The sequence below is a fragment of the Pipra filicauda genome, unplaced genomic scaffold (assembly GCF_003945595.2).
Source record: "Pipra filicauda isolate LSUMZ 115617 unplaced genomic scaffold, ASM394559v2 scaffold211_size2331000_pilon, whole genome shotgun sequence".
NCBI classification, from domain to species: Eukaryota; Metazoa; Chordata; class Aves; order Passeriformes; family Pipridae; genus Pipra; species Pipra filicauda.
Window position 1 is genome coordinate 25,112 of NW_024104323.1, and position 27,049 is coordinate 52,160.

Here is a 27,049-nt window from a genome sequence, read left to right on the forward strand (position 1 = left end):
ACCTCGCCTGTCTGGTCCTGTGTGCTGTCTCTGGCAGTGGTGACACCTGGATGCTTCAGAATGGTGCCAAGAGCATCCAGGGATACCTTACCTGACCTGACTGGGGATGTTCTTACTCGTGTAGATGTCTGGTTTAAAAAGCAGTGTTTTTATCTCTTGGGCTCGATGACTCACAGTCATTTCTGCAGGTTAATTTTGTTGTTTATGCCTTGATTGGTCAAATTCCTTCACTCTGTTATAAACATGCTTCTCTTATATTTTGTGGCCTCTCCCCTTGTTTTTGAAGTCTGAGCACTTGTCAGAGCCTTATTGTGTATGATTTTTAACTCTTGCACCTTTTCTCCTCAAGCTTAGTTTGTCTTCCTGGGGATTTACGACCTCCCATTTCTGAGACCTTTTTTGTACTGTATTTCTGTTTTATTGCTAGATGTGAATGAAGAATCATCTCCAGGAGCAAACCATGGCAGAGACTTCTTAATATATTGTCAGGAATTCTGTGTTATTTTTCTGATTGATTCTTCATGTTGGTTTTTTTTAAAGAAAAACCAGTCTGACGTTGTCTTTGGCATAATTGTGCAATTATTTTCATTGAGCTGTCTGAGCTCCTGAGTTATGTTTAGTTTAAGAGTAGATATGTGCTTGATGGTTCTTTACTTTTTGACCTTTCATCTCCTGCCTTGTTGCTCATTCATACTTTTTTAAGGTTCCTGTGTACTTTTTGATGCTGTCAACTACTCTAAATAAAACTTGTCGTGTACCTTTCCCTCCCATTCCAGATCTTAAATGCAAATATTATGCTGGATCTGCACAGTATCTGTGGCCACTCTGGTGGCAAGAGCCTTTTCCCTTGCTCAAAATATGTAATTACGTATCTGACCTCTTGCTTTTTTTTGAGTTTTGTGTCAGTTCAGACATGATGTTTCTGTTCTCCACCTGTAATTAATTCTCACAATAATTTTGTGTAGAAGACTATTGCCACTTCTTTGTGAATATCCTTTTGAGTTCTCTTAATGACATATAGTCTAGTGCATAAATGGTTGGCTTGCTAGTTCTTAGTGTATCACAGTCACCAAGTGATTAGCACGTTGCTCCCACTAATTAATAGTTCAATTATTCTTCTGTTCGGTTTGGCTGCAGCCGTTGTTGGGAGCTTCTCTGGAGTGGCAGCTGCTGGAAGGGGACAGCAGTTGTGACAAAAGTGTTCGTCACTCTGGAGCTACGTCAGACTTTAGTGCAGCTGCTTACTCGTCTGCATAGGTCAGTAATGTTTAATTTACATGATTATGGAAGGACCAGCTGTCCTGGTCTGTGAGAGCACCTTACCTTATACCCAGTCATCTTCTTTGTGCAGGTGATTTACCATCTCTCCTGTTCCCTTGTTCTCCCGGGTGGCTTTTTTTCCAGCCTGGTAGTGGGTCAGGTTGGATGACTGCCCGAGGCTTCTCACTGTCACAGCCTGGTTTGTAGGATTATTCCTACAGAATCTCACGGTTTTCTCTTGGATTTTTCTGTTTGTGTTTGACTTAATTTTCTACCTTAGGTCCTTCCTGCTGGCTTCAGTTTTGCCAGGTTCATACTTGCTCAAATAAGAGTCTGACCTGAGAACTGGGAGGTTGGACACAGCCTCTGGCTGGAGTGGGAGTGCCCTGGAGTTCTGTACTCCAGGGAATTCAATTGCAAGCTCAATTTAAACATTTTCTCTTTTTTCTTTATTTACTGATTGACCAGAAAGACTTTGAACTGCTTCCTTTCAGGCCTCTTTTCTAAAACTATGGGTGATACTGCTACTTTTTAATTACTTCTTTTCTCAAGGGTAATTATCTATGTTGTGAGCTTTAGTAGCTTATTTCTGAGTTATTTATGCTGAATCCAAAATAGCTAATTTGCTTACGTTTACTCTATTTATTGTTCTGGTGCAAAATTGCTTAGGGGTCAAGAAAAGGTTTCTTTAAACTCAAGTCCCATTAGGATATCTGACTAATTTTTTTTTATGGGCAGCTGGAGTTTCCCAGTATTTTTGCCTCTAGACTTAATTGACTCTCATCAGCTGGCTGCTTGCTAACCTCTTCCTGGCCAGTGTGCTGCCAGCACAGCATCTCCCACACTGGAATTGTTATAACATGTGCTCCTTGTTCCAAGAGAGGTGGCCATGGAGAGTTGGCTGTAGGTGATGCACTCACAGGATGTTCACTAATGTGATGCTTCACATAGTAAAGGAGAAGAGTTGGCAAGGACTGTGAACTTAATGAATTGCAAAAGAAGGGGGACAGAAGATTTCATTTTTTCCAGTTGCCTTCCTCATAGCTTTGCTAGCCTAAGGAATCACTAAATTTAGAACTGACCTTCTTAATAAATGTACCAGAACTATCACAAGCAAAGACATCCAGGAGATGTTCATGTTGAATATGTCAGGGAATGGTGAGCACTTTTTGAACTTTCATGGCATTGGTCTTTGAAAAATTAATGTAGGCTATTCTTCAGCTGTTCTGTAAGTCTAATTTTTGATCCCATGGAATGTTTTAGTTTTTCGATCGCGCCACCCATACCACAGGATAGCTCCATTCTTACCTTCCTTTTTTTCCCGAGCTGCCTTAAGTTAAGGGGGCTTGTTAACTTTCTGTTCTGTCAGCGTGGTAGAATTTGGGTGTGAGTGACCTTGTCCCCCTTCACCCAGTTGCGCCCCCCCTCGTCTCGTTGTTTGTCAGGAGGACTGATATTTTAGGTGTCTCGTTGGGAAGCTTTGGTGTTTTGCTTGTAACTGCCATATATAACCTGTCAAAATAGATATAGTTTGTTCAGAATATCTGTCTTTAACACAGAAACAGGCTTCCCCAGTTAGTTATCTTTTGCACTACTTAGAAAACTCGAAAGATTGTGGAAATAATTAGAAATACAGAAAACTGTTTCCATTCTGTTTGAAGTGGAAAGCACATGATGATTACTGCACTGTTGGCTTTGCTGCTGGTGTGGATCATCCTAACAAATATTTACATCCAAGCAAGAAACACAGATCCTGGGCTTGTCAGTGGAGGTTTGGGAAATGCAACTTTCTGACCCTTTTGCTAGTGACATTCCTGGAAAGTAAACACCCAGCAGAACAGCTCAGCCGGATCAGAAAGTGTGCTGGGGTAAGTAATTCAAGGAGTTGATGATGGACATTTTAGTGTCAGAATCTTGAGAGGAAATCAAAGTAAGGCACAGAGTCTACAAGTGCACGTATAAGAGAAATGCAAGCAGTGCTCAAACATAAAAGTGTCTTCCTGAGGCTATTCTGTGAAGAAGTATAATACAAGAAAAAAGAGGTAGGGAAGCAGAGAGAGAAAGGAAAAAATATCTGCAAAGAGGTTTTTTCAGGATAGAACCATTCCTCAAAAATCTTTTAAAAAGAAATTGAATAAGGAATACTGGAATGGTAGGCTTGCTCCTTGTCAGATGAAGAAAGATGTACTGAGTTGGGAAGAAAAGCCTGTTTGAACATAAGTGCTCACACAGACAAAAAAACCTGCCAGAATTCACGGTAATATCCAGGTACAGATTCATCTTCTCATTATAATCTATTCCTTCTAGAAATGCATAGATGAGGGAATGTGAAAGATATGAAGGGGTCAGCATTTCGTGACTGTTCTTGCTGTGAACTCCTTCTACAGAGGAGGCTCTCAGTTCCTGTGCAGGAAGCAGAACTGTTGTTCCACAGGTGTATGTGGGGTCAGAGACCATGTGAAGTGCCCTTACTGCCATAAGGCAGGTTATGAAAGTATCCAGCATGGCTGTAAGATCAGCCTTTGGCAGCAGAAGGAACTCCTGACTCCTGAGGTGGAGTAATCATGTCTTTTCCCTTCCTCTGGGGACTGGCAGAAAGCATTTGTACATGAGCTTGGTCTGAAAAACAAGGTGGAAAAGAGCAGGGTCTCAGTGGGGCTTCCCATGGTCCACAGGTACCTTCCACAATCCAGTTTGCTCAACTCATTCCAGGTGGTTTTGTTCTGCTAGTAGTTGGCACTATTTCAGGATGGTTCTTTTTTTGATCAGTTTTGTGATAGTATTTTTGATTTTTTTTTTCCTATTTAACTTTTTTCCTAACAGTTTCTTGTAGAATGTCATTCATCTGCACCTCCCTTTTCCTTAATGAGAGACAGTCCTGGTGGATTCAGTGTGGAGAACAAATGTACTGAAAAGAATGATTTTAAGATCATTAGGAGAAAGGCAAGTTCATTACTTTGTCAGCAGTTTTTCCTCTGAGCTGCAACTCTCTGCTAAGTGGTAAAAGTAAGTTAGGAGGATCCCGAGGGAGATGTTCCTGAGTGCCCCTTGCCCCTTTTGTAGGGCATGGGAGAAGCTAAATGCTACTTGCTGCATCTTCAGGCTTTCCTTGCTTCATTTCTGGGATTTTTCTTCTTCCTTAATTGCCACTCTAGGAAGATTTCCAAACTGCAGAAGTAGGATGAGGAAAAGTAACCTGTAGTTAGTTTGTTGGGGGAAGCCTACAGAGGGGTTTGTTGTACGGGGTTTCACCTGAGTCCAGGGACTACAATTGCTGTCCATTCTGAGAGGCTCGGAGGTGCTGATAAACTTTTTATCATGTCAGTCACCTGGAACTCAACTGTCTTGATACCATCTGCCATGGGGTCATGGAGCATGGACAGGAAGCTCATTTTTAGCTGTTCAGGGAAACAGCCCCTTTCTGCTGTGAGCACAGTAACTCTTCTTCCATGTGTTCAGAGCATGGTAAGGCACTTGAGGGCTGCTCTGCTTTTGTCAGAACAGGAAAAAGAGAGTTGACTGGGTGGACCAGAGCCTAGGTTAAAAGAGGTTTGAAGAAATGGAAAGCAATAAAAACCATTATATATAGTTTTCACAGACTTGCTGGAAGGAGAAATTTGGTGCAGTGATCAAGAATCATGGAGGACCTGATAACTGTGTGTCCCTGTGTTTGCTGAGATGTGCAGAAGAGTGGATAGAAGACAGTCCTGAATCTGACAGTATCACAATGGCTGCAGATCCCTTGAATTTCAGAGAAGCCAACAGAATTCCTTTTATTTGTGCCCTTATGGAAAGACCCCACCATTGCAGGCTGGCTGGCACCTGGTTTTTGGGAACAGCAGATAAAGTTACAGGACCTGTAGTGGGTAATATCTGCCTTTTGTCTTTCTGGATAAGGTAACTCCATGCATAGAATTTGTCAGGCTAAAATTGTAAAGGCTGATTTATATGCAGATCACAAAATCAAGTCAAGGGTAGTAGCATCATTCCTAAGATCACATATATCAGCACTGCCTGATGTGACAAATGTTCATTTCTTCTGATGCTGGACCTTCATCAGCTTTTCTGCTGTGTCCCCACAAGCTGTACAGCCCTTCCACTTCCCATTCCAGTTAGTCTTTTCTGAGAGTGCTTACTTCTTTTTACCTTTTATCAGATCTTTTATTGAGAGTTTATAAAAATGGGGATTTGTCTGCTTCTTCAAAAAAACCCCCACAACTATGCTTTCAGGTCAAGTGTTCAGTGCTACACAGAAATTTTTAAAAATTTTATGCATTATTACCATCTAATCATTCTGTAGACATTCTTACCATCTAACTCTTACTTTAGACATAATTGTAAGTAAAAGAAAAAAATTGGGAAGTCAGTTCTTTCAGTAATTCCAGTTCCTCATATTTATTATAGTTGTGGAGATTTTCAGTGTCAGCTGGAAGCCATTCAGGAAATTTTTAATAGTGTGTTGAGAGGATAATTTAGTCTCAGCTTCATACACTCCCCAGATCTGACCCATATGCAAGTAAGAGAAAATCCATTTTCCCATTTTTGACAGTTGCATGATGACACTCCTTCCCCATCTATTTGATGCTTTTGCATTAGACCCTGCCAGAGGAAATTACACTAAAATTTAGCAACAGTTTGCACTGCATGCAATGCAGATGCTTAAAAAAAAAAGTCTAAATATCTGTTTCCAAATGAAGTTATGCTGTGGTGGGATGCTGGGTTTTTTTGTTGGTTGTTTTATCACTTTGAGTAAGAAGATCTACAAAGGACCAGTAGTTTTCCATACTGAATATTCACTTTATAGTTTTGCTGTTAGAGTGTCAGCTCTAAAGATCATAGGGGCTATAACTGGTCTCCTGTTTGTTTTTAAAGTGTCGTGTGTATTCATTCTACCAGGCAAAAATACACAGTTGGAGCTATGTTTGATGCTAAGCATAAGTTTTTATAGATGTTACTATGCTCAGTGTATAGGCTAGCAGATGGCTATAACAACATAAAACGTGTCTCAAATTGCAAATAACTTTATTTGTAACTCAGTAAAGGAGGACAACTCTCCTGTCAGGCTCCCTGGCCATCGTCGGAGGCCGCGTGTTGTGCCTCTTGTGCCCGGTGAAATGGGGAGGCACAGGGTGTTGGATGCAGAAATCCGTTTGTTGTTTCCATTTTGGGCTCACATGGTATTTGTTTAGCTCTGGCTCTAATATTCTTGTGCATAGAAGCTGAAGGATGCTGGGTATGTTAATTCCTTGAAACGTCATCTGTATGGACAAAGCGTGCTGCTTTTTACTGCTAATCATCTCCAAGCGAGTCTGTGGGGTAATTAGATTTCTACAAACTTTTGAACCACATTAAGGGACAACAAATGCTTTGCTGCATGTCATGGTTAGTGTAACTGAGCACCTCACTCTCACTGAGTTGGTCTGTGTGGGAACTTGAGAAATAATATGATGGACAGGTGAAAATCTCAGCAAGTAGGTTCCCTTCTCCTCTGCAGGGAAGGCCAGGCACATTCTCCTCTTAGTGCATTGGTTTATTACATGAAAACAGTTATCTGTGACACCAACAGCCGTCAGAGTTCAAGTGTAGCGTGGACAGATTTTAGTGTCTCTGAGGTCTCTGCAGCATAAGACCTAAATATGCACTTTAAATATGGCAACTGACCATTTTGAGCTGTGCTTGTTCTGCTCTGCAGCATCCCAGGGGATCTTAGTCACAGGGGTGGGTCTTACTTCAGCTTGAGCAGGAGGCAGAAAACTCCACAGAGAACAGGTCTTATCCCGTCCTCATCTTCAGCTTCCTTATGCCAGAGGTTCAGGGGGTGTGTGTGTACATTTAATATAGCCATAATTACAGGGATGAAACATCTTATCGATTCACAGACTTTTGTGGATGTGTGCGTGCGGTTTCTGCTAACTGATAGTTGTTCAGATGAAAGTAATTTGATAAAACATTTTGGCCTGTAGTCAGTGTCATTTACACCAGTAATGGATGCCACTAACTAAACACAGTGAGTTCAGCCTCCTGTGTGGAAATAGAGTTGGGCCAGTCCTGTGTCTTGGTCATTCTGTGGTTTGCTTTGAATCTTTCTCATGTTCCTACATCACCTTGTTGGTTAGGAGTGGAGTTGATCTAAGTACCAGTAGTTGTGATTATGCAATACAATATTCTGTTTTTGTATGACTGACAACTAGGAAAAAATGTGAATTTATTTATCTAATTTTAGCAGCCTGCAAAGTGGCTTGGAGTTAGAGATAGGCACAGTCAGAGGGTGCTGTATCCTGTTTGCAGTGCCTGTCTTTTGGCCAGGGCAGGATCCACCTGATCTGAGCTGCCTAAGGTGAGATGATCAGTCTCATCCACTGGCAACAACTGTGTTTGATGGTATAGCTCCACTGATCCAAAAAACCTGTAGTGAAGAGACTGCACTGGTGGAAGAATGTAAAATACTCAAGTGCAACTTGACTGTACTTTAAAAAACTAGCTGCCTGCTGATATATGATTTAATTTTCAGTGCAGCTTAGTTGTAGGGTTGATTTTTTCTTTTTTATCTTAAGACTCATCTGTATTTTTAATGCACTTAAAATAATGCAGTAACTGTTTGCATGTCACTTCTGCCTTCCCTTCCATTCCCCACAGCGTTCAGGTGTCACTACTGCAAGGCAGGAGGCAGAGCTCAGCTCCTGGCACTGCTGGGCTTTGGCAGGCAGTGCCTGTTGTCTGGCTAAAAAGAAGACTCAGGGAATTTAATATTGTAGCATCCAAAAAAATGAGAGCACTTAATATCAGGTGAGACTGTGTAAAGCTTTCTTATGGATGGAATTTACATTAATGCATTTTATTTTTCCATCTAAGCAGATCAAATGATAAGCACAGTGTCATGTACACGTTCGTGACTACTCTGTTAAATAGATTTTAATACTTAATATTTTTGTTCTCATGCATTTCAAAGCAGCAATTATTTCCAAGAATAAAGGTAATAAGATTTGTCTTGATGCTCTCAGGATTAAAAAGGGAAAAAAGGCTATATTTTAAGGTGTACCACAGTAGCTGAGAACTTCTGCTCTGTCCTGTCCCACATCTGTGTGTGTTGTCAGTGGGCCTGGTCGGAGTTTTAGCTGCAGTAAGAAGTGTTCCTGTTGATGACATTTCAGAGGCACGCTCAGAAAGGACGCCAAGAAGGAGTCTGGTGGCTGGTTTGGCATCGGGGGTCGGTGGGGAGGGGGAAAAGCTGTAATCCATGTCAGCTGTGAGCGCAGGGTTTTCCCCGCGCGCTGGCTCTCACACGCTCGCTCGCGGGGACATGTGACTTTTGGCCATATTAGCAGGTTTATCCAAGCCTAGCCCCTCTGACTAACAGATGTAGGGAAAAGGGCATTCTGGGATTGCAGCAGTTGCTTTTGAACAACAATGTCCTTTTTGTAAGAATCTGATGCTTCTTAAAAGATGGAACATGACATCATTACCGTCGATCCAAGAAACATTCCTTCAATAATACTGAGTGTGCTCTGGTTATCAGCTCCCTTCCCCCAGCTCCTTTCTCTTGCCTTTCTGACATGCTTTTTGTCTATTGTTTCATCGGGGGCTGTAAATGTGAAACAGTTGTCTTTCAGTGTTATGTGCTTGTTAGAGCTGGAATCAAGTGGAATATTGTTGATTTATAAGAAAGAAGGAAAGAAAAATACCAAAAATCCCACTTTTCCTCCAGCTTTCATAAATGTAGTGTGCTTCAGGTACGGGCTGAACTGGAGCTAATTATTTCCCTTCCCACACGGTATTAGTTACTGCATTATGCAAGGGAAGGTGGAAGGGAAGGTTCCTGTGCATCCCACTCGGCCTCATTGGCAGTTGGATATGTCATGTGTGGGTACCGGCTGCTTCCAAGGCTCCTGCAGTGATCCTGCATCCATAGGAAATCTGTGTGTGCTCACCAGTGCGGTGTGGCAGAGTTGTGAGCCAGCTGCAGATTTTCTGTGTGTATGTGTGTACATATATATGTTTTTATACTTGGTCCACCACTGGGATTTGAGTGCCGGGTTTTCCTTAGCCCCTGAGAACGAGCTATCACAGAAACACGCTCTGGGTTGCATCGTAAATCCTTTTGAATGCTGATTGCTTGGAGGAAAACTATGGAAAAGCTGGATTTTGCTTCCCTTCCCTGTGTTCTCTCTCCCACGCACGTCTTCATCCTAAAAACTAAACACTCTTGTGGAGTTTACAACTAGGTACATCCTGGCTGTGTCTCACAGCCCTGCTCTCTGTGCAGCAATGCTGGCAGGTCTCTGAACTAACAAGGAGCAGGCAGAGTTTGGCACTTTCACGTGCTGCAACTGTCTAGAGAAGAGAACCACTGATCACAAACATGAAGGAGTATGTCTTTTTCCATCCCTGTAGAAATTGCTCTGCAGGGAGTGGAAAACAAATGATTCATTGATGGTCTAGAGGCTTGGAGAAAGGTGGAGTTTATAACGTCCAGAAATGGAGGAGAAATGGACAGGGGTAGGGCTTTCTGATATGTTGGTTAAACTCAGGTTTGTTGTCTTTTACATCTTCACAGTGGAAAGAAAACCCCAACTTTTTCAAAAAACAAATTTGAGATACAAAATATGAATAAAAAAAGCACAAGTCTTGACCAGACAGGGATTTTTGGAAAGAAGCGAGATGTGTGATTGACTGTTTGCCAGTAACAGAATTGTTTTTATTGGTGACAATTTAGAGGGATTTGAGAGGAAATCCAAATACCTTCCTTTAATAGAAAAAAAAAAAAAGGTGCATTTTACTTGTAGTGGTTGTTTGGCATCACCTGTTGTCAAGAGACAATACGATTTTAGCACAACTTGACAGTATACTTTTATTCTGGATAGATTCCAAGGTACAAAACTTGGAGTAAGTGAAAGCAAACTTATAGTGCAGACAGAAGGGATTTCATACATTCCCAGTTGTGTCTGAAGTTACAAGTTCCTCTGAAGAAAGCGTTTGCCAATGCACTGTTGTCTATTGTCTCATGTGCTATCACAATTAAAATGTGCTGCCACAATTACAATGTGTGTTTGCCTCTGCTGAAGCAGAGCAGAAGGACGTGCGTTGTGTGTGGAACTGGGTATCTCCTGTCCTGGGTGCTGTTCCTCTGAAGAAGGGAGTTGCATGTAAGCCTTAGAAGAACAGGCAATTTGTGATAGACATCACAAAGTCCTGACAATTCTCTAAGACACAGTGGGTGTAACTCTTCAGAGGGAGGGTGTTACAGTAATATGGGCTCTCTAGTGAGAAACTGCTTATTGCTGTAGGTCAGAGATTCTGTGACTGCTCTGCAGGTGATTGAGCAGATGCTGGAGCATGGAATGAGTCCTGTTTTGTGTTTTGGTTTTAATTTGTGTTCTGGAGAAATGCTTGACTGGTGTCACAGTGGGGCTGTGACATTATCTGGGCACACAGGTTGTGTTGCTTCACTCACCAGGGCTGCTTGCTCTGGAGGAAGTGGAAGCTGCTTTGCTGTGTAGCTCGTTTCGGGCTCTTTGAGGAGAGGATAATCAGTGAAGGATTGCAATCTTTTTCTTGCAGTAATCCATGCTGAAGAGGCTCCATTCATACAGATGAGCCAAGGGTTGAAGCAGCACTTTAAACCCAGATAGTCGGTCGGCTCACTGCCCAGCAGGATGCCATCAACCAGCCGAGCGGGCAGCCTGAAGGACCCCGAAGTTGCAGAGCTCTTCTTTAAAGAAGATCCAGAAAAGCTCTTCACAGATCTCCGAGAGATTGGCCATGGAAGCTTCGGAGCAGTTTATTTTGTAAGTAGCTCCATGACTTGTGCATTTTAGCTGTGTCTCTTTTTAAACTGCTGTGACTCCTTTTATATGATGTTTGGGGCTTGGAAGGCGTTTGCATACAAACTGAAAAGAAAACCTGGAAATGCGGTCCTTGCCTGGTGCTTTTACGTGTATTGTTATGTTGCAAGCAGGGATTTAACTGCAAATAGAAAGCATGGACTTCTGCTCCATCAATTCTGACTGGCAATGCAGTTCTCTTAGTCTGATCACCTCCTTATCACCTCTTGTTCCTTGAGAGAAATTGAGTTCTTTCTCCCTTCACTCATCCCCCCAGGCTCCCTTACAGCCATTCTTTGTGTTTGACACCTGAGTGTTAGTGCTTTTATTGTCATTTGTCCTGTCACATCCTTTCCTACTGCAGGCAAGAATCCCAATATCCATCTGCATAAAACTTACTTGACATGAACGTCTGGACAGCAGAATTTTTCCCAGGCTGCTCGTGTAGCTCAACCAGCAGTGGGATCCTCTTGGTAACCTCCATGCAGGTCGCTGTGTGTTAACCAAATACTGTGAGGCTTTCATGAAAAAAAACATTTTCCTCAGAAAACCTTTTCAAATTTATAATTGTAGGAGGTGTGGCCAAACCTGCCAGTTTTCCTTCAGAAAGCCATTTGTGTCACTATTTTTTGAGATGCCTATTCAGTGTTAATAATTGCAGCAGACCATGTTGGGAACCTTCCAGCACAAATTTAATGCAGCACAGATGAACTAATTAGGAAAAGCTTCTTAATTTTGTTCCCGGCTTAAAACTATGAGCCACCACTGTCTGGGAACAGATCTGGGGGAGGAACTGTTTTCTAATGAAACAGAACTCACCTGCAGCCTTAAATTCACCTCGTTTACTCCGTGTGGTTAAAGAGTGAATTTAAAAGGAGGGAACTGACAGATATGTCTTCCTGCTCTGTGGAAATACTGTTAAAGAAATATTATTGAAGTTTTTTGGGAACACTGTATGTTAGAGAGGAAACCCATAACACACCTGTGAGCTGGATGCAAACAGCATTCCCAAACACCAACAAGAAGGCATTTGTAGCTGCTTGAGCTTTGTCCTTTTGGTAAGAGCTGATGGCCCATTACCAGCTCCTTCTACAAAGAGATTGAAAATCAGAGGCCATTAATTTCTAGCCCCTTCTTTCTCTTTTTCCCCCACCATTTAAAATTATCGGTTCATTGTAAGTCAGTATTTACTCACTGTTGAGTCCAATTACTTCCTGGTATTAGGACTGTGCTTCTTTGACAGAAAGTACGTCTGATTTGGCACTCGAGAAAAGACAAGTGTAAGCCGTGCATCACACAACTCCAGCCCATTTTGGGGCTTTATTTTTGTCAAGAGAAAGTTTCTGATAAAGACACATTCTTGCTAGTTTTGTGTTAGGAAGTTTTAAGCTATAAGTCTTGTCTTGCACTTTTTTTTACTGCTAGCAGTTCTGAGATTTTGAACATTAAACTGTTTCTTGCAATGTACCCCATATCTCAAACTGAAGCCAAAGACATGAGAAAGACAACATGGAGAGGGAAATTCCGTGTGAATTAATTAAGCATGAAGAAGGAAAACGTTGGGGAGTCTATGTCTTGGGTACTTTATTCCTCTAAAGTTTCTTTAACAAGATTTTGGTTCTGCTACTGCAAACAATTAAACTTTCTCTAATTAATATAATATTGGATTGTAGTTAATAACTGCTTAAAAGGGTATTACTGAAGCCGGTGAAATACTCTACTTTTTCTTTGTGCATGTTTCAGTGCTGAAGTTACTCTGGTCACCAGATGTTGGTCCTTTGTGTGGAGGTTTTGGAGGAAAGCAGGATATATATGTGCATACATGCCTGCCATGAAACAAGCCTTGTTCATTTGGATGGTTTAAGTGAACTGACCTTGTACATCTTCCTGGCTTTTGTCTGGGAACAGTCTTTTTTCGATCGTTCAGGATCACATGGAAACTAAAAAAGCAAATGAAACTCCATTATTTTAATGTTCCCGAGGCGTCAGCTGGGATGGTTCTCCCTCTCTCAGCCTTGTAGGACTGTGGGTGTTCTGGAAATAGAGTTGCTTACTTGGTTTTTCTGATGCACAGCACCCTCTCACCAGGCTGCTTTCATTGCATACAACCTGCACCAAAAAATGCTGTTGATAAATAATGTGTGGGTAATTAACAAATAGAAAAATCCATACAATACTGAAATCTCCCCTGCCTTTTTTAAAATTCATTTTAGTGTTTCATTGTTAGTTGTACTTACCTTCCTTCCCCTTCAGCAATCATCCCAACAAGAGGTGATACATTTATCTTACCTGATAATTGGCTGAGTGTTTACTTGTGTCTCCTTCTTTGTTTCTGTTGCATCCTGCAATGGCAGAAAGTTTCTTTTTTTTTTTTCTTTCATAATTGAAATGAATTTTGCTGGTTCACCTCATGGTTTTAGTTTCTTAGAAACTGCAAGTCTGGCACCTCTGAATCATTTTTGGTATTATCCTTACCCTACTCCCTGCTTTGCAGTGTAATAATAGCTTTTGCTTGACACAGGAAACCTACTACACTGGAACACTGCAGATGGAGCAGAAGAATAACCCACTCTCTTTTGTTAGAGCTGGGTTCCTTCTGCTCTACTCTAGTATTTTGCTTGCCTGTTTTATTGCAGTTCTTCACTGATTTAAATGTTTCAGTGATTGTCTCTAATTAGTAAAGATCTAGGAGTAAGAATTTTGTTCTTCCCTTTTTTGTCTCAAACAACAAAATAGTCACCCCCAGCCCAACTTCACAGGTAATGTCAGAGGATCCTCTGAAACAGAAAGAAAATTAAAAATAGTATTGGTTCAAGCTTATCATAACTGGTTGAAATAAAGACTGACAGGGAATTCTGGGCATCTCTTTTAATGAATAGCAGAATTAAAACATGACTAAAAAATCTTTTTACAAAAGGCAGAGCCCCGATATTTTATTAATCCATGTTCTGATAGGCTGTGCTTGATAGTACAAATATATTAAAAATCAGCATTTTCATCAGTCATTAATGAATGCTGAGGTGCACATTACTCTGATTTATATCATTTGGCTTCGTGTCCAAGTTGATTATTCTTATCAGGGAGACTCTCAGGTCTTTTCCTCCACCACCCTCCCATGCTGCTGAAATCCTTAACAGGAAATCTGGGGTCTTGTCTGGAGCCATCCTTCCTGTGAGGTGCTGCCTCTTCTCCTGCCAGGTGGAATAAATCCTTGCTTTGGTGCTGAATTAAAAAAAAACCTTCCTGTCTGGTTGTTACGTTGGATTGTTGCTGTCTGAAGTCATGAAGTTTGCCTTTGAAGTGCGAAAAACCACATACATTTTTTGTGCAGTGTAAATAACAGTAATGTGGGACGGAGAAAGTGAAAGTCCAGTCTGAAGATGGGTCGCTTAGATCACTGCCATCTTTCTCTATATCGTGTGCATTCCTCTGAGACACAAAAGCTAATATTGGGGAGCACTGGGGAGAAAACCAGCAGTGTCTGGAGCAAGTATCTCCTGTGCATCCTGAGACATCTTTCCTTATGGTTTGAATGGAACCTGGGGGCTGAGCCTTGCTTCTGTTTTGTTTGTAATGGACCTGAGCAGGGAGGGAAGTTGATTTAGGGAAAATCCCTTCTACTTGAATCAGAGCTGCTTTTGTAAAGCTGTGATTTTTAGTTTAGAAGTCGCAGTGCAGAGACTTGCTGGATTGCTGAGCATGGAGAAATGTCATACCTTGTCTCACAGACAGGAGGGTGATCTTTCACTTCAGAAAGAAATTTCCAATAGATGCAGCAGTCACACCCCTTGGAAGATATTTTAGTTTAACTCTCTGCAAAAGTTAGCTGAGGGATAAAGACGGTTTTTTATGTGTACGTTTGGTTTGCATCTTATGGGAAATGGGGAGCTGAAGAAACTGATGCACCGTGTTTTCCTGTTCCAGGCACGTGATGTGCGCACCAATGAAGTGGTGGCCATCAAGAAAATGTCATATAGTGGGAAGCAGTCCAATGAGGTACGTAGAGCATGTTGTACATTAAACCTTGAGCATTGCAAATACTTATTGTATGGGCTGATTTTAATTATCTTGGGTTCCTGTAGAGAAATCTCTTCTATAACTGTAAAGGTGATTGAGGGTACTGTGTAAACAAAACAAATCAGTTTACTGTTCTCAGTTTATTTCTGCCTAATCTGCTCCTGGAAAAGATGGGTAGGACTCTCTTCTTCCAGGCCCCTTTGGGACCACATAAATGTGTAGAAAGGAAAAAAGAGAATTAAAAATGATGGGGTTGTATGTTAGTGTCTTATTGCCCCTAAATGTTTCATTTTAAATACCTTAAAAAAAAACATGTTGCTTCCTGGACAAAGGAATAATAGCACTGGATGCAGCACTGAGAATTTCAGAGGGAGCCTTGCTTGTACAAAGTAGTGAGGCAGAACACATCCTTCCTTGGAATGACTGTGTTCATGAGCAGCTGAAACAAAGGCAAAACAGCAGTGAATGAATGAGTGTGAAAATCTGAACAGCAGCATCATTCTGGAAGAACTGCCAGAGCCAGGGATTAAGGCACTCTTTGCAGAGAGGTCTGCAAAAGTGGGCCTCTGAGATTTAGACATTGTGTTTTTATGGCCACCCCAGATGTGTCTCTTTTCCCTAGGACATTTAGTAGAGATAGTTGATTTTGTACTTGAAATGTTTAAGTGCTAATACAGATTCTTGAAAAGCCCAACGTGACATGAGCAGCTGATTTGGTATTATTTCTGGTAAATAACATGTATCAAATCGTGGCATGATTTTTCAACAGAAGTATTTATTGTAAGCATGTTGTTCCAGGCATTTATGGTTCCCTCCCTCTGTTCTCTGTATTCCAATCTTAGAAGCAGCTTTGCTCCGATGAGTTTGACTAACAGCTCATTGCTTTCTGTGCCTTTTGTGTATTGATCATCTGCACTCCCAGGAGCTGAACTATTCCTTCCTCTCCATGTGTGTATGTCTGTGTAGGAGGTAGAGGTGGCAGTGTCTCTCCAGCAGTCCTGAATTCCAGCTTCATAGTTAAATTTGCTATGCCTGTTTCTGTTTTGTCACTGCGGTGACTTGTTTAACTGTGTACTGATGAAAGAATAATTTGTACTTGCTACTTGTCCTACTGTTTTAATTACTGTGAGCTATAAATACTCTATTCACATGAATGAAACAAACTGTGCATGCTTCAGAAATAGCTTTTGTTTGTCTTCAATGCGTATGTTTCTTTATTTTGAAGAAAGTAATAAGAGGAGGATTAAAACTTTCTATTTTACTTCCATATTTATTTGTTTTGTTCAGAAGTTTGCTGGAGTATCCAGCCTATGTAAAGAAAATTGATTAAGGGCATTCTGGTATCATTTGTATTTACTTTGGTTTCATAATAAGATTTTATCATTGCTAGGAACAATAATTCCCTAAAATAAGTTCATATTTTATACTAAAAATAAGTTTAAAACCTTTGAAAAATGTATTACTGTGCTCTTAATGTGATCTTGGGGCTTTTTTTATGCAGGAAATTGTGACTACTTCTTGACTAGTATATCACCTCTCTCTCCCAATGTAGAAGTGCTTTCTTGATTTGGCTTTTATTGCTTAGTACCTCAAAGCCTTTGAGGCTGAAGGTAAAAGGCAGCGAGGTCATTCCAGTGTCAGTGAGAGAGTTTATGTTAGTATAACTGCATTGTGTCATTCTCATGACGTTTCTGGTGTTGAGAAATGCTTAACTTAGTCAATCAGCTGCCTCAGTTGTGGCTTCCATGTTCCCTGGTTTCGTGTGTTTCTCTAACCCTAAAATTTTTATTGAGGAGGATTTGGGCTTTGCACATGTTTTCCAAAGCATTAGGGTAGATGAACCCTCTGTCCCTCTGTGAATCCCAGCCACATACCTGTGCCTGAGGTAGAGTGTGCTGAGAGATTAACAGGACCTGGAAAACAGCTTTTGAACTTTTGGATGTTAGGTAAGGTTTTTCTACCTCTGGTTAACTTCAGAACTGATACTCTTGCTGAAAAACATTTGCAGTGTCAACACTCTTGTGTTGACTCCTGCATACTTAAATGGTTTCAGCTACTGCATTTGGTTTTGAAAATCTTTCCTGGTAGGTGTAGTTTTGCTGTTGCACTCACAAGCTTTTGCCTTCCTTGCCTGAGGAGATGTGGATGTGCAGCAAGTGGGAGAACTTGGAGGTCTCTGAGGGGAGCAGTGGCAGTGTCAAGGCAGACATTGGAACTTGGCATTTAGGTCTCTTCTGTACTTCTAACTTGCACTGCAGTGCTCCCCTTATTATAAGCCTGGGCCTTGTTTTATCTGTTTATTTTTTTTTTCCCTGAAGAACCAATCCCTTGTCTAGTAGGTAACTCATTTCAAATTGGTCCTTGTAAAAACTAAACTAATAACAGAGAAACGTTATCAAGAACATGGTCAGATATTTGGTGGCTGATAAATGGGACCTCATCCAGTGTAATATAGTGACTAGTAGGGGTAGGTCTTTATAGCTACAAGAGTTAAGAGGGAGACAGCTGATCCTGCTGGAGGACACTTATCACCCACATCTCTTTCAGATTGGAGTGTATGTTTGATTTGACAACTGAAATGGTATCTGTTTAAAGAGGATCTCTTCTTTTTTGAGGACTTGCTCAGATATTAAGTGTTTACCAGTATATCGTATGCACACATAAAATATAAAGTATTTCACTGATGAGAGATCCTTGCATACAGCCTAATTAATCAACAACTTGTTTTGTAGGTCTACTGAGGAGTTAAACAGTGAACATCACAGTGTTGATGCAAATTTATTTTGATTTGAAACCTTGAGATAGTTTTGCCTCTTAAAATAATTAAGTGACATAATAACAACAACCAAAAAACCCAAAGGTAACAGTTGTATAAAGTCATTCTATTCATTTTATTCCCTACAGAAATGGCAGGATATTATTAAGGAAGTCAAGTTCCTCCAAAGAATAAAACACCCTAACAGTATAGAATACAAAGGCTGCTATCTGCGGGAGCATACAGCATGGGTAAGCATCTGCTGCTCTGCACTTCTCTTGCCTGGGTTAAGGAAGCTTTAAAATCTCTCCAGCTGGCTTTTGGGAGCCACCTGAGCCACTGGTATTGCACAGACTCAGAGGAGCTTACAGGTGATCAGTAAAACTGAATGTAGCTTTTGGAATTGATCTAGGGAAACTTTCACTTACAGAATAAGGTGAATGTGCTGCTGTTCTAGTGTATTTAGCTTCATGTAAATGAGTATTTAAAACAATGCACACCCATCATTGACCAAGTTTTGCAGTACAATATACTGAAGAAATCATATTGTTGAACTAATAGTTTAAGTTGTAAGTACTGTTCATGTATTAGCTACAATAAATCTGTAGGACAAAGTTTTAGTTTCTCTTTTGCAAATCTGACTGGAACAGAATCTTAAGTAAATCCCTAAATAGCCCTTTAATACTCTGATAAGCTTGTTAAGTGCAATTTAAGGTTCCTGTTAAGTATGTGCATATAAAATACGATATGGAATACAATACATAACTGGTTATGAATGTGCTTTTGCTTTCCCTACAAGTGTTGTTGCTTGGTATCTTATACAGGAGGGTTATGCTAATGCCAGTTAGAGCTGTGCTTATGGGAGGGGCCAGTGTGACAGTGCTGGGATGGGGCTTATGTTCCAAGCAATACTTGCTTTGTAATGGCAGTTTGCACTGTGTGCTCCAAGGGTCAGTTCCAGATTTCTCCATAGAAGTCTAGAAAACATACATTTACTGTTAGAGATTTTTCTAACAACTACTTTGATTTCTTCCCATACAGCTTGTTATGGAATATTGTTTAGGATCAGCATCAGACTTACTAGAAGGTATGTCACGTGTGTTTGTTTGGTGGAAAGTCAGAAGTATAGTACTGAAGTAGGAGGTTACAGCATCACAGAATTGTCCTTGAGTATATAGTTTTATCTGGGGACAGAGAGTGTGTGAACAGGCACAGCCTGTCCAATTTTTGCATGTCTGTAGTGGGGTTTCTGTAGAATATTGGCTTTCCTAGGTGCTCTGTTTTCTCCTTGGTTCGTGTTAAAGTTGTCAGTCAGCTATTTGTTTTCTTCTGAGTTTTAGGTTCTCCTGTCATGACAATTCAAGATTTATTCCTGAAAACCCTTGCTGTTGATCCTAGTGCTTACAAACAACTGTAGGCCTGTTGACTAAAATAGCACTGCAGCAGTATTAGGGTTTTGCTTGATGAGGCCGTTTGTTAAATGGTCGTTTTTCTACCAGGCTTCTTGTAGTGAACTTTCTTTGAAGATATATGTTTGGCCAGTAAGTTGTTCAGCTACTTTCCTTGCCAGAAGCATTTCAGGACAAAAGGCTGAGCTGCCAGAGTCTCATCTGTATTGCTACAGTTTATTTGCGTGTGAATTGTTGTAAAGGTCTAGGGTTTAGTGTTTAGCTTCATTAATGGAAAACTGGATACTGAGTCTCAAATAGTTACTTGGGAGAATGGTCACAGAACTGACAGGAATGTAGTTTATGGTTGCAGAGTAGTCTCTTTGGTAGTAAATAGCTGCTGTTTTACAGTTAGAAGATTACATCTGATTATAGATTGTGAACTAATTTTACATTGGTTTCTCATGCTGAACCTAGTGAAAATAAACTTTTAGCATTTCTGTTGACATTGTTAAGAGTACTCAGTTGCATGCTGCAAACTGTATTGTTTTCTGTAATATTGAATTTCACATAAATTCTTTCCTTAAGTTCATAAAAAGCCATTGCAAGAAGTGGAAATAGCAGCAATTACCCATGGTGCTCTCCAGGGATTAGCATACTTGCATTCTCACAATATGATCCATAGGTAAGTGGTTATACTTTTGCTGTCTCACACACTTACAGGTAATTTATTTTATTGATTGTATTGCCTTCATCCCAAATTTAATATTGTAAGCAGAGATCTTCTTTTCACAGTGTCCATATGCTCCCAAACAAGTGATTTACAGCAGTCTAAACAGTAACAAGCTCTGTATCTGCACATGCACTGTGTCTTACAGCTGGTGTTCATAATTTCTGTAGAATTCCTTTGAATCTGCTAAGCTTTTCAATCCTTGATCCAATGCTGATTGTCCCTGAAGCAGTGCAAGTCAGACTGAGTTCACCCAAATAACTCATAGGAGCTGCAAGGCCAAGATTGCTGGGGTGGGGGGGAGCACTAATTCTTGAAAAATTAGTTTTACATGAACATGTTGAGTAGCACACAGTAAGTTTGGGATGCAGATGTTCTTTGTGTTTAACATGCTGCATTTTAGTGGGATGAAGAATTTGAATAGTTACATTTTGAAAATCATTGATAATATATTTGATTTAGAAGATTTTGCTGAACTGTATGTGAAGTTTATCCTGGTGTGCCGTTTTAAGTTGATTTTTAAGACAAACATTAAGACTAACATTTAAGACAGAAGATTCCAAAATCAGGGGCCACATTAAACAATTAACCTAATGGTTAAAGACTTTGTATTTGGAAGAAAAATGGGTATTTTGTGGCTTTTGGAGGAAATGTGGGTATTTTACAGCTTGAACATGTGAATACTGGTGTGTTTTGTAGTCTGTCCAATAGAAAGTTTTCTTCTTTGGAGAGAAGTAATACTGACACTTGTATTCTATAACCAGAGATATCAAGGCAGGAAACATCCTGCTGACAGAGCCAGGACAGGTGAAACTTGCTGACTTTGGGTCTGCTTCCATAGCATCTCCTGCCAACTCATTTGTGGGGACGCCATATTGGTAAGCCAAGAGTTTGACTTATTTCTGGCTTTGTGAAGTGAAAAGATCATTTACTGGCTATTTAATATACTTGGGCTTAGTGGAGCTAGCTTTGTAATCTTCTAGTCGTGGTAGTGATAAAATGTACTTTGTACAAAAAAAAATAAAATTAAATAGTAACTAGGCTCTGGGTTCCAAGAAATTGTGAATCCTTGTATTTGTAGTTCACAAAAAGTACTAAAAATGTTTTGTTGTTCTTCTTACACTGACCTTAAGTGGTAGAGGTGGGATTGAATCATCTGTAATATATTTTAATCACTCCCCCCAGTGGCTTAAACAATTCCTATGTTCTTACCGCGTCTGGTTGTTGAAATAACTGAAGTGTTTTTTCTTTCATAGGAAAGGCCAGGTTCATTGAACAAACCCCTTTGCAGATCCCTTGTATGCTTTTGATCTCTTACACCTAATCTGTGGTGTTTACACAACTGCATGCTATAATTATTTCACCAGAGTTGGTCAGCCAGCTAAACTATTGGAAATGTGGGAGGGTGAGAAGGTGGTGATACTCAGAAATGGAGAGCTGGGCAAAGCACAGAGAACATCGTGCAGCCTCTGCAGGCGTGCACTAGTCTGGGTGCCTGGTCTTTGTTCCCAGTATCCCATGGTCATGCCTGATGGCTTGGGGAATGATTTGTTTATGGTAGCTGAAATCAGTGAAATAGCCTATTTCACACTGATGAAGATAAGGTGTTCCATTGCCCATTTATGAGAACCAATTTCCTATTTTAGGATGGCCCCAGAAGTGATTTTAGCCATGGATGAAGGGCAGTATGATGGCAAAGTAGATGTTTGGTCTCTTGGAATTACCTGTATTGAGTTAGGTAAGTTATTTCCTTTGACAAATAGTAAAATGTAGATATTTAATACCTAGAACTAATTCAACTGAATCACAGTGCAGAAGATCTGTGCTTCTTTCATTGTCCTGGTTTTTCTGGGACTTGAGTTTTGGAGAAAAGAGCTAAATGTGCTCTCTAAAATTCAAGACAAGTCTCCAATTTAATGTTTATTGAGCTGGTGTTTTCATTACCTGAAGAAAAAGAGTTATATAGACAAAGACAGTAGCCAAGTGATATCACTAAGGGTGTTCACGTTCTGTGGGAGAGGCAGTTAACTTCTGAACTGAAAAACTGCTGAACAGCTTTAGAAATGAACCATTAAAACTACCAGTGTGGAAATGTATTTAATGCTGTAAGTTGATAACTGTTTGCATGAAAATTTAAGATGCATTAACAAGTCCTGCAGTAATGAAGTTTTGGGTAAGTTGACACTTTCAAAGCTATATGCAGTGTATGTTGTCACTTGTGAATAGATTTATTTTCTTTTCTTTAGACAGAAAGATAGGGAATAATCCAATTTTGAAGTGGTAACTTGTAAGTCAAAGCCTAAAGAAAGGATGGCATTGCCATTACAACAGAGTCTTTAAAGCAGAATGTCAGTTTAAAAGGACATTGTTAGTATGGCATTCTATTTCAATTTAACACGTAATGTTTTCTTGGAACAAAAATACCCTCACTGAAGCACAACACCATGCACACTACTGCAGTGCACCTGGGGCTGTCCTCCCATCCTTGTCAGATCTGATTGCTCAGACTCCAACCCGACCTCAGTTGGAGGAGCAGCCCAGCCGGGCAGTGAGAGCTCTCAGGAACACACTAATCCATGTGAACTGCACAGTTTAGCTAAAAATGCTGTCTGGCATTCCAAACTGTCAACTTCATTTTCTTCCAGGACATGAAATAGATTCTTTCTTCAGAGCAGAGTTGTTGTGTGGTTTTTTTTTTTTGTTGTTGTTTTTTTTTTTTTTTTTGGTTGCCAATATAAAGCAAGTTTAAGGGGTGTGACTGTCATGACAGAACCCTGCTCCGAGTGGAGTAAGGAGACTTGGCTGGCTGCAGGGCTCCAGGAATGCAGTGAGCTCATGGCCACCACACCCCCGGGAGCCTCCTGCACGCCGCGTTCTTGCGGGATGAAGCGTTTGGCTTCGTCGGCGGCTGCTGGCGTGGTGGGAGGTGAGACTAGGTCAGGACAGCAGAGTGTTGTAGGCTGGGTCGGTGTGGCTGGCTCGGTTGTGTTGGTTTGAGTAAGCCTGGGAAGGCAGCAGAAAAACGGCATGTCTAGTAGTCTTCTCAAATTATCACTTAAGTCTTAAAAATGGCCTCATTGAGGGCTCAGTTTCAGGGTTTCCTGAAGATTTCTACTCATTCAGGTGAGTTAAGAGCAAAAAAGCTACGGAGAACAGTCAGTTAAAATAGTTTAATGAATAAGCGGTCTGATCGTTGATAGCAGCAGCTAGTTATCTGACAGATCAGAGAAGGTAAAGTGCTACATTTGAGGAAAGACTTAGCTCCTCAATTTTCTCATTCTGAGGAATTTGTAGAGCTTAGTCCATCCTGCCACAGTCATGAACGAACTATGATCTCTGATTCATACCTCACTGCTACTATTTGACTCAAAACTGAGGAGCAGAATAAGAAAACCAGCATTATTTTTTTTCCTTGTTTGTTTGTTTGGGTTTTTGGGGAGTTTTTTGGGTTTTTTTGAGGAAGGAAAGTTTTCTGTTGCATTTTGAGTGGTGTAGGAACGTCCTCGTGGCCTGACCACCTTCTCTGGAATGTTTATGGCGAGGCTGAGCTTTATAAGTTTACCCCATAAGCATTCTGGTGAAGCTTCAATTTTGTTGTTACAGTGAGATCATCTCCTTCCTCATTAAGCTTTCATGCTGTGTCAGTCTATAAGAGTAACACAGGCTTGAAAGAGAGAAGAACCAAAGAGAATGCAACTCTCAAAATAGTATAAAGAGTTGGCCTGTTGCTGACTTCCTGCCCGTGTGCTTAGTCAGTTAAGTGTGATTTGATGGTTCTTGTAACCAGCCTTTTCTTCATCACTGCTGTCCTGCTAGAAATAAATATTTCTTAGCTTTTTAGCAACTGTAGATTAAAAAAAAAAAGAAGAGGGGAGTGCATGAAACCAAGAATGCTTAGTGGCTAAACACCGAGTATAGAGCTTACTGTTAACTTATTCCTATTTTAGTACATTACAGTGAGTCAGAGAACTCAACTATGATAAACCACGTAATTTAAAAGCTTGAGAGGACAAGGCATTTGATCTTCAAAGGGCTTTCATCTTCTGCAATGGCACAGGACTTATGCCAACATATCTGTCTGATTGCAGGGTAGGGTTGGTTTGGGGTTCCATGTTCAGGCAGTAGGGATTTTGCTGATGTGGTTTTCTGTTTAAAGGGATGTAAACTAAAAAAAAAAACTCTGAGCAAAACCATGGGACTATCTCCCTGTATAAAACTTCTTTTCTCTTGTGTGCAGCGGAAAGGAAGCCTCCTTTGTTTAACATGAACGCAATGAGTGCCTTATATCACATAGCGCAGAATGAATCCCCTACACTACAGTCTAATGAATGGTGAGTATTGCTGAGGGAGGAATGTTGTAGGGAATTGCTGTAAATGGAGTGCTTTGTCATGCTGAGTTCTTGAAATGGCTGGATTCCTGTTGGGAGGATGTGAGCTGGAAGGTTCTCATTAGATTCACTATACATTTTATATACAAAGTTGACCAATTACTAAATATACATTTGAGACTCCGCAGTGTAGTAGAAACAGGACATGCTGCTGGAAGAACATAAGATCCTGTAAAAAACTCCGTTCATGGGTCAGTAAACTTCTGAAGCTCCCAAGTCTGCCAAAACTGTGGTTTTTAGTGTTTTTTTAATCACAAACCACACTGTCAATTCCTAAATCTTGTTTTGTTGAAGTGTTGCTCTGCAAGATGAAGACACAGCTTGTGTGTGGCAAGTGTCTGTTGCATAAACTTCAGAAGAATAAAGCACAGTAGTAACATTTTGTGCCTTCCAGCCTCAACAACTGTCTTTTGAAACAGCAAATACAGTCAACTAATTTCAAAAGTTAAAAACTTCCTAACTGTGGTTTACTGAGCCATAGTACTAGGCCTCCAACATAATACATTGTCCCTTGTTTTTAGAAATATTTTTCTACTTTTGAGATTTTTCTGGTTAAGCTATTTCATGCCCTGGTGATTGACTAAACATTCAAATTTCTTTATGCATTTTTCTGACCAAAAAAGTGCAGTAATTTAATTTACTGAAAATTTGCAGTAGCAAACCCTCCCATTACATGATGGGATGGGGGGAGTAATGAGGGTGGAAAGAAATAAAGCCTGTTCAACTGATGTACTGCTGTTTTTGAGGTATAATCCTGACCTTCTGACGACCTGTGTTCAAAGAAAGAAGGGGCAAAATACAGACTTTTAGCTTACAGAAGGAGAGAAGTTACTTAACAAATCCTGACTTTAATTCTTACTGGTGACAGATTGCAAAATAGTGTAAAGTCATGTCAGAGGGGCCACAGGCATTTCAGGAATCGTACTTCAGTACCAGTTTTGGATAAAACACCTGTGCAGAGGTGGAATGGGACAGGGGCTCTGATTAGAGCTTGAGAATTTGTGCAGTGTAGAACTTGACAGAGTTGATGCTCACACTGAACTATTTGGGTGTCTGCTTTTATACAGAACTCTCCTTCCTCTTGAATTGGGCCATAGTTTTGCATTCTTAAGCCAAAACATTCTGTCTGTAAGTTAAAGGGATCTACCTACTCATAGTGGTGGGCTTTGGCTTGACTAGGGATGTCAGAGGCTGTAGGGTGAAGTACTGGGTCTGTGTGGTTTCCCCCACTTTTTCTGCTAAGAGCACCCAAATGTGAGTATCTTGATTGCTTAATGAATTAAACTGGGTCGTTAACTCAGATGGATTTTTTTCTTTCCTCTCCTTGACACAGGTCTGATTATTTTCGAAACTTCGTAGATTCTTGCCTCCAGAAAATTCCTCAAGACAGGCCTACATCAGAGGAGCTTCTGAAGGTTGGCTTGCTTGTCCTTTTTGCTTTCCATATGGTATTAAAAGGGGCTGTGCCCTGTGATGGTGTTCTTTCTCATCTGCTGTACAAGGTTATGGTTTAGTGATACTCTCTCTGCCTGAACACCTTTGAGCTGGGAGTGCTCTGGGGTGTACTGAGCTGGCAGTCCCAGCTTTATTGCCTCTCTGCAGTGTCCCAGTGTTCTCAGCTGACTCTCCTAGGCAGCCTTGGAGTTCTCACCATGAAAGGTCACTCCATCAGGTGACAGTGGGTGACCATCAACTTGTCGAGAGTTTGTTTCTTGAACTCGGTCTGTCATTGCAGTGATTATAATTAATCCCAACAGAGCTGCCATGCATTAGCTAACAAATACATTTTGTTACTTCCCTCTTTATTCTTTTCTGTATACACCCCAAGGCTTTGTAGCCTCTCCCATCACCTGTGTGCTTTGCAGAGACCTGAAATCTGCTGTTCTAATAGTATCCCTGGGGGAAAGGGGGCAGAGGGAAGCAGTTTTTCCTCACCATATTTTTCCTTGATATGAAGAAGCATTAGCAATCTGCAGGTTTTCTTTTGCTTTATTTCTTAGATTTTTTTTTTTATTTCATTTGTGCTCCTGAGTGCTGCAGGTACTTGGCTTTCCTCATTCTGGTCTGGAGACAAAGCCAGTGGGGTAGATTGTTGCAAAAAGCTGACGTGTTCCTGAGTGAACAGAACTCGCATAGAAGTTGGGTGTTAGAGCTGCTTTATTGGGTGACTTTGGTGGATTTCCTTTGTGGCATCAGGTGGCATTCAGAATTTTGCTAACTTGTCATTCTCTTTACAGTGCTCGTGACATTTTGGGTTTCTTTTTATCCTGGCCCTTTTTCTGCTAAACAGTGTTTTTCCAAATTTTTTGCATTGCAGGGAAATAGATGCTATTTATGAGGGTTTTATCAGCACCTTTTTGAATGGTTTTACCTAAAAATGGCTCGGAGGACTTGTGCCTCTTTGAAAACTGTCTATTCAGAAAGTAAATGCAATTATCCAGGAAAGGTTTCGGTGTGGGTGTGTAGTCCTGCCATTTCAGAATTCTGCAGATTGGTTTTATTTTGAGCAATGTGCTGCAATTAAAGAGAACATTGATGGAAATGAAACGTTTGGGAGTGTATTCCTTCCATATCTATAGTCTGAAACAGCTGCAATGCCACTTCACAGGGACAGGTAGGGAATGTGACATGTTGGAAACAGCAATGCAGTTCTCCAAAGGAACAAAATGAAAGTAGCGGTGGTGTTAATA

General features: G+C 40.7%; 1 protein-coding gene across 2 annotated transcripts in view; it reads left to right on the forward strand.

Annotated features, from left to right (window-relative positions):
• The window catches only part of TAOK1 (TAO kinase 1), a 70,332-nt gene that overhangs the window by 18,047 nt on the left and 25,236 nt on the right, over window positions 1-27,049 (forward strand). For both annotated transcript variants that reach the window (XM_027744466.2, XM_027744486.2), the window contains exons 2-10: window positions 10,819-11,045; window positions 15,006-15,077; window positions 18,003-18,104; window positions 18,895-18,940; window positions 19,830-19,926; window positions 20,736-20,849; window positions 21,618-21,709; window positions 24,209-24,302; window positions 25,693-25,774. In XM_027744466.2, the coding sequence (XP_027600267.1) occupies window positions 10,914-11,045; window positions 15,006-15,077; window positions 18,003-18,104; window positions 18,895-18,940; window positions 19,830-19,926; window positions 20,736-20,849; window positions 21,618-21,709; window positions 24,209-24,302; window positions 25,693-25,774 (831 nt within the window). In that variant the 5' untranslated portion in view covers window positions 10,819-10,913. The remainder of the gene's footprint in view (window positions 1-10,818; window positions 11,046-15,005; window positions 15,078-18,002; window positions 18,105-18,894; window positions 18,941-19,829; window positions 19,927-20,735; window positions 20,850-21,617; window positions 21,710-24,208; window positions 24,303-25,692; window positions 25,775-27,049) is intronic.